The sequence below is a fragment of the Fukomys damarensis genome, unplaced genomic scaffold (assembly GCF_012274545.1).
Source record: "Fukomys damarensis isolate Sample0158 unplaced genomic scaffold, DMR_v1.0_HiC HiC_scaffold_17, whole genome shotgun sequence".
NCBI classification, from domain to species: Eukaryota; Metazoa; Chordata; class Mammalia; order Rodentia; family Bathyergidae; genus Fukomys; species Fukomys damarensis.
In genome coordinates, this window is record NW_022900929.1 from 2,958,228 (window position 1) to 2,966,026 (window position 7,799).

The 7,799-nt window shown below is 51.3% G+C and overlaps 1 protein-coding gene across 4 annotated transcripts in view; it reads left to right on the plus strand.

Moving 5' to 3' along the window:
- Positions 1–6,963, plus strand: part of Chst12 (carbohydrate sulfotransferase 12) — a 34,891-nt gene extending 27,928 nt beyond the window's left edge. For 3 of the 4 annotated variants that reach the window (XM_010642785.3, XM_010642786.3, XM_033764797.1), the window contains exon 2: positions 146–6,838. In XM_010642785.3, the coding sequence (XP_010641087.1) occupies positions 228–1,487 (1,260 nt within the window). In that variant the 5' untranslated portion in view covers positions 146–227 and the 3' untranslated portion in view covers positions 1,488–6,838. Of the gene's footprint in view, positions 1–145 lie in introns of all 4 variants that reach the window. The other variant, XM_010642784.3, reaches the window with a different exon arrangement.
- Positions 6,964–7,799: the final 836 nt, after the last annotated feature.

A 7,799-nucleotide genomic window follows, 5' to 3' on the forward strand; every position in this document is an offset into this window, starting at 1 on the left:
ATTTATCATTCTGAGTGGCATCAGTCACCTCACACGGAGGAGCTGGAGTGCTGAGGAGGCCCCACAAAGCAGAGTCAGAAGCATGGTTGTGGTGAGAGGAATCTTGAGCGGGGCTGTCACTAATGCGGTACCATTGTCCCTCCAGGTTCTCCTCAGAGCAATGCCCTGGCTCTCTGGGAAGCTGAAGTGAGAGGGTCCAGGTACGGGCCCAGCCCGGGCCGGGCAGCATGACCAAGCCCCGGCTCTTTCGGCTGTGGCTGGCGCTGGGCTCTGTCCTCATGGTCCTGCTCATCATCGTGTACTGGGACAACGTGGGCACTGCCCACTTCTACCTGCACACCTCCTTGTCCAGACCCCACGCCCTGGCGCCCCTCCCAACCACCGGGCAGGGGGAGGACGCGGAGTTCACCTCCGATGTGGACGAATTTCTAGATAAGCTGCTCAGTTCTGGCGCAAAGCAAAGCGAGCTTTCCAAGAAAAAGACCAAACAGCCTCCAGCGCTGGCCTCCAGCAAGCCTGCACTGAGTCGCATGGAAGAGAGCGTAAGGGGCTATGACTGGTCCTCCCAGAATGCCCAGCAGCGCTCCGATGCAGGCCTGCAGCAGGCCGAGCGCAGGAGCATGCTGCGCCACTTCTGCGCCAACTCCAGCCTGGCCTTCCCCACCAAAGAGCGCTCCTTTGATGACATCCCCAACTACGAGCTGAACCACCTCATCGTGGACGACCGCCACGGTGTCATCTACTGCTATGTGCCCAAGGTGGCCTGCACCAACTGGAAGCGCGTGATGATCGTGCTGAGCGAGAGCCTGCTGGACCGCGGCGCCCCCTACCGCAACCCGCTGGACATACCGCGCGAGCGCGTGCACAACAGCAGCACGCACCTGACCTTCAACAAGTTCTGGCGCCGCTATGGCAGATTCTCCAGGCACCTCATGAAGATCAAGCTGAAGAAGTACACCAAGTTCCTCTTCGTGCGGGACCCCTTCGTGCGGCTCATCTCGGCCTTCCGCAGCAAGTTCGAGCTGGAGAATGAGGAGTTTTACCGCAAGTTCGCGGCACCCATGCTGCGTCTCTACGCCAACCGCACCAGCCTTCCCGCCTCGGTGAGCGAGGCCTTCAGCGCAGGCCTCAAGGTCACCTTCGCCAACTTCATCCAGTATCTGCTGGATCCCCACACTGAGAAGCTGGCGCCCTTCAACGAGCACTGGCGGCAGGTGTACCGCCTCTGCCACCCATGCCAGATAGACTACGACTTCGTGGGGAAGCTGGAGACGCTGGACGAGGATGCCGCCCAGCTGCTGCAGCTGCTCAAGGTGGATGCGCAGGTCCACTTCCCCCCGAGCTACCGGAACAGAACTGCCAGCAGCTGGGAGGATGACTGGTTCGCCAAGATCCCCCTGGCCTGGCGGCGGCAGCTCTACAAGCTCTACGAGGCAGACTTTGTTCTCTTCGGTTACCCCAAACCTGAACACCTGCTCAGAGACTGAACGTCACTACAACAGCAGTCAGGGGTGTCCCCTCCAGCCCGTGGGGCCCTGCCGGGAACCTGAGTGGGGCGCTGGGGCCAAGCTGTCTCCTTGGCTTCCTTGACCTCTTGCGGAGTGTCACACGCCCTGCTGGGCTTCAGAGAGTCTGTTCACCTCGAGTGCTCAAGGCTTTATACAACCCACAGCTTTGCAGTCTGGGCTTGCTGTTCACTACACAGCCTGTGCTCACTGAGCACTGTGTTGATACTGTTTTCTAAGATTAATATATTTCAGATATTTAATATGAAAGTGGAGGAAAGCCAGAGTAAAGTGTGCAGCTGCGCTCTTGCTGCTCTGTGTTTCTTTGGGTTGGGCACCAAGCACACATGGTGGATGGGGACATTGGTAAATGGGGATCCCAGGCCTCACACCCCACTAGGGGAGGAGGCTTCATGTTGTCTCAGTGGGGAGAAGGAACCTAAATCTGAAAGCAGGGTGTTGTAGTCATTTTTCACAACTGGGCTGGATATTTTATAAAGAAAAGAAGTGTATGAGCTCCTTGTTTGGAGGTTCAGCAGTACGGCACCAGCATCACCTTGGCTCTCATGAGGACTTCAGGGTGGAGGCAATGTCAGGGGTCACATCACCAGATGGGCTGTCAGAGTACAACTGGTGTCCTGTATCTCCTTTCAAGAGCCTGACCCCCTGAACCTCAGGACTCTACCTACGCCCACCGTGGAGGACCAAGCTTCCCACACATAGCTCTCTGGGGGGCACACCCAGACCTCAGCACAGGCCTTGCTTGTATTTTTAAAAGGGTGGCAGGCAAATCCTTTAAAAGTGAAAGCCTTTGTATAGATGATGCATCTGGAAGGTGCAGCCGCCAGGTCTTCTGGGCTTTCTGAGATCAGGTGAGGTCAGGTCAGGTTGTAGAGAAGCTGTCTTTGGGTCAGAGCCACAGAGGAGGCCAGCATCCCTATCCAGCCATCCCTTAGTTACAGCTGTCCCCATCACAGCCAGCAGAAGTGGTGTCACAGGTGTCCCCAGGGTACTGTTACCACAGGTCCATTGTCAACAGGGAGCTCAGGTAACAGGTAGACTAAATGGTTCAGCTCCAGTACCATTTGTCCTCAGGACACAGCTGACCTTGAATGCTCAGGTGTGTGCATGGGAGTGTGGGGGGTGAAGCCCAAAAAGGTGCCTCAGGAGGCCCCTTAAGCACCAAGCCACAGCCTTCTGCGGGCTGACCTTGTAACCACACTTGGCTGCAGAGCTTCTTGCTGTGAGCAGCACACTGGCCTTGTCTTTTCATTCATAGTTTTTGGTCAGCACTTCCCAGTTCCTGGAGTGCTTGGCAGTGCTCTGTTGGGGCATCAACTAAATCTCTGCTATGCAATGTCCCTGCCTGTCCCCAGTTTCCAGGTGGGATAGAGGCTCTGAAGTCTGTGGCTGCTGGGTGACCCTGGACTCCGTCTCCTCCATACTGAAAATCATCACCTTCCTTTGGTGGCTGTTGAAGTGAATGCTAGCCACATTCACTCGCCCACCCAGTTCTTATGCAAGGCTACCACCTGGGCCCAGGGGTGTGATGGCAGACAAGGTCCCCAGGCCGTGAGAGATGAGCTCCGGAAGAGGGGCCACCCCACTCTACTGGAGGGAAGATATCATTTCCTCTGATTCTCTGTCACGTCTCTGGCCCACAGTATAGTAGCCTGCACAGAAATCTGACTGTTGTTTCTCTACCAAAATAAAACAATTTAAAAAATAGTAAATTAGATAATTTAACCAAACAATCTCAGAGCAGAAATGTTTAACTGTACTTACATCTGTCGTGGAGCCTGTGTCACCTTCTGTACTGCAGTCAGCAGCCTGGGTCTGAACACTGCATCGTGGTGCACAGAAGCCCATCTGGCAGGTCTCCATCGAGCCCCTAACTGAGCAGCCACAGAGCTGGCCGGGCCTGCTGACAGCCAGCAGAAATCTGTGCCAGGAGGAGCCTCCACCCCACCTTCATGCTGCATCTCCCACTCTATCCAGCTCTGGCCCAGAGAGCTTGTGGCCAGCTGTGCCCCACCTAGAAGCACCATCCTGAGACTCAGAGCATCAGGGAAGGAATTAGGGCAGGGGATAGAGGCACATAGACCTCCAGCTGATTCAAGTTCCTGAACCTAGATTCACCTACACTTTCCAGGTGTGGGGACTGGTAAGTATCCACTTGCTTAAGCTAAGGTGAATTGGATTTGTGGCATTTAACAAGATCCTGACTCACCCATTAGTTTGTTAATTAAGGTATTGGCATTTGATGAACTAGGATTGAAGACATTGCATTAATGGAGAGTCACGTGACCTCTGAGGACACAGGTCAGCATTCCCTGGGGCACTGGTGATTTATTAGTATTCTGAAATAGTATAAATATTCTCTTATTCTACCAAGACCCAATGATGGGGACGAGGTATCCCCCGGTTTAGACCAGCAGAGACTAATCAGAGATTGTGAGAGATTTTCCTCCTTGTGAATTCCTGCATCACTGAGAAGGAAGCTGGTGAGGACGCAATATGTGGTCAGAGGCCTAGATGATTCAGTGTGGTGCCATCTCGAGAGCCGTTGTTCTCCATGATGGTAGCATCACGCCTGTCTGACAAGGTCTGCTGGCTGATGTTGATAGTGATGAATGGATACAGCCTCGCTTCTTTCTGCTCTTTGCATCTTCAGACAGGGCTGTGGGTGCTGGCAGGAGCTGGCAGAGGGCAGGACTGTAGTGATGCACAGAGGTTTGAGAAGTAGGCTTGGAAAGCCTTCCCTGGCCCAGGTCTCTGGGTGGAGCTGAATCTGAACCAGGACCTGAACCTGCACGTTAGGGACTGCCTCCCTCACACAAGCCCAGGCTGGAGTCAGAGCTACCCTGGGGTTTGACTAGAAGGGTCCTCAGCTGGGTGGGCAGTGCTCAGGCCTGTGCCTAGCCTGAGGTGCCTGCAGCACAAGGAGCTATGAACCAGCTGGTGAGCTGGCATTCCTTATTTATAGTTACCTTCTTCAGATGGGAATGCATCAACACACCAGTAGATTTTTGTGCATTGAAAACACAAAAGAGCTTCACACTCAGGTCCATCTGGTAGAATTTAAAGGACAACCTAGAAACTGGTACTGTTCTGTCTCCTGCATTTGTCTTGGGTGGGGTTTCTGCAGGGTATGAGATTTCTACCTCACACCTGGTCTTATGTCAGTGTCTAGAAGTACCCTGAAATCCTTTGATAAAGGCAGGGAGGCCTGGTTTTGTTTTGTTTCGTTTTTTTTTTCCTTCTCTAAATATGGTCTAAAAACTCAGTTGTGCCTTTCTGGGTTCTGGACAATATTCTGTTTCAAAGGTTCAAAGCATGGAGCCCTGAGCTAAGTAAATCCCTAGACCTTGCTCCTTGGAGGCTGACCCTGCCCTCTGAAGAATTCTCACAGGGCCTGCAGTGGGCAGGCCAGAGTAAAGGCAAGAGAGAGTGAGTGGGTGTGGCCTCATTAGTATCAGGCCCTCCCAGATGTAGAAAGCAGTACAGCTGTTCTTGCACATTGAGAAATAGTTGTTTTCACTGCGTAAAATAATGATTTTTAAAAAGCCATTGTATTTTATTATTACATGGCAGGCCCTTCTGTCTAGGGAAGGGACTTCTCAGAGTAAAAAAGTTGATCCTGTAAGAACATTTCCTTGGATGAACTGGGACCGGTAGTGGGGATGGCTTCCCTTGGTGTTCATTTCAGCTCTAACACTGGTAACATGCACATCAATAAGGGCACCATTGTAACCGTGTGTAAGTGCACATCTGGGCCCCTGAGCATATCCACACTGGTACGTGGCCTCACTGCTGTCCACCCCTAGAACTGCCACCTTCCCAACCTGAAACCACACCTGCGCAGCAATTCTTTGTCCCACCACCCTGCTTTCTGTCTGCAGGAATCTGAATTCTCTAGGGATCTCACAGATGTGGAGTCACACAGAACCTGTTCTTTTGTGTCCAGCTTGTTTCAGGGTCATCCATGTCACCCTTCACTGCTCACAGTGATACTCAGTGGCCTTCCTGGAGGAACAAAACATGACAAGTGTGCAAACACCAAGTGGCAAATGCAATCAAGGATTCCATGCCCCATCTCATGGCATCCCCAGGCTCGTGCCCTGTAGCCCTGAGCCACACATAGGCCAGAGGTGCACGTGGCCTCCAAAAGAAAACAGGCTCAGAGGGCTGGTGACAGGCAGACACTCAATGCCTGGTTTGGGAATTCTTTGGGGAGATTGCAGGTGGAGGTTTTTTGAGAGACAAACAGAAAGCAAAACTCCAGGAGCCTCCTGGCCTCCGACAGTGCCATGGGTGCCTTTACAGTGTGAGAACTTTCGCAAGGGCTGTCAGCCATCCCAGCTTTCTTCTCAGGAAAATTCTAGTGGAAAATGTGACTTTGATGAAACCTCTTTTATTTCAAGGCTCTTTGTAAAAATTGATGTCTCAAGCCAAGTGTGATGATGCATGCCTGTAATCCCAGAATTCAGGAGGCTGATGCAGGAGGATCACCATGAGTTCAAAGCCAGCCTGGGTTATATATTGAGTTCTAGGCTGGCTTGAATCACATAGTGAGACTCTGTCTCAAAACAATAAAAATAAGAATTTGGGGCTTAAAAAGCAATCTGGACAGAACTGTTGCCATTTCAGTTGGTCTCATTCCAAAGTGTCTTGCTTCCGGGTTTCCAGAAATTTGGTGTTTTGAAACTCTAGGGTACAGACTTGCACAGTAGGTTTTCAAGTATCAACTATCGAGTTCAAAGTAGGCCGGTTTTGAAAGTGGTTTCTAAAAGGTTTGGTTGAAAAATATTTTTGTTCTAAGATGTTCCAGAAATGTCTCCCAAAGCTGAGAGCCACTGCCCAGGCAGAGGGTGTTCCCCATGCGCTCGTGCTCCTCAGGGAGCTGAGGACACAGCTCGTGGCAACGTGTTTTTCCTTTCAGAAGCCCATTCATGGGGGGACATTTCCTCTCCTATCCTTCTCTCCAAGGGCATTCTGCAGAAGGTGCTCACCCCTGGAAGGCTGCTGCTCTCCCCTAGACCCCATTCATTGTGACCTCAGCCCACACACTGTGTCCCTGAGCATAGAAACATCCCTTCAGGACAGTGTCATTCAGGACCAGATAAGAAAGGGCTGCCTGCTTGGGAAAAGGCTTGTATGATGGAAACACAGGACAATAGAAGGTTCTGTAAAAGTCATGAGCTTATGGTTATGAGACCCAGAAGTACAACAGAAGTGAACATCAGAGAGGCCTCTCTGAGGCTCCTCAATGAAAATTGAAGCCCACTGGGAAAGTGAAGAAAATCTCTTGAATAAAGGCACCACGGTGATTGGTAAGTTGGTGGGATCAGCTCCTCCCATAGAAACCCAGACTCGCTCAGGGTGGAGGACAGCTGGAAGCTGCAGTAGAACCTTGTAGATTTCAATCCTGCAGGAGGTCAGGGACCTCAGCTTGGGCCTTGCAGCCAGAATCAGCCTGAATTTCAGTAGACTGCAGATAGCTTGCTGAGACTAATCAACTTAGACCTACACACTGCTGCCCATGTGGTCTACCGGGACAGCAGAGACGTCCTGAGGGAGGCCCTTTTTCTTTCTTTTTTTAATATATATTTTTTCTTTTATTTTTCTTCTCTCCCTCTCTCTCCCTCTCTCTCCCTCTCTCTCTCCTTCTCTCTCTCCCTCTCTCTCCCGCTCTCTCTCTCTCTCTCTCTCTCTCCCTCTCTCCCTTCTTGCTCTGCATTTCTCTCCTTCTTTGTTCCTGTTCCTCTCCCATTTCAAATTGTTTCTCTTTCTCTGTCTTCTCTACTGTCACTGTGTGTGTGTGTGTGTGTGTGTGTGTGTGTGTGTGTGTGTGTGTGTGCGCGCGCGCACCAGGGATCAAACTTGAGTCCTTGCGCTTGTGAGACAGGCAGCAGAACCACCGAGCTAAATCCCTGTGCCATCTACTGTCACTATTCTTATAGGAAGGTGAATGCAGTTTCTAACTTCCCTATTGCTGTCAGTTTGTTCCGTTCTTGTCTCTTTCCTTTCATTTTGTCTTTTCCTCCTGTCTTCAACAGTTTCCCACAATTTGTGTGATCTTCCCATGTCCTCTAGCCTCACTTCTAACCTTTTCCTCTCCTTCTATCTTTCTGTCCTTCCCTTCCCAACCCCTTCTAAATCATTATCCCAAAGGATAAATTTGCTATATTGAAGGGTTTATTTACTACAAACATATATTGGGCTAGCCCTAGATTTGGATCTAGCTTGCACCAGTTACAGGTGACAGATTAACTGCTACCACAAATTGTCATT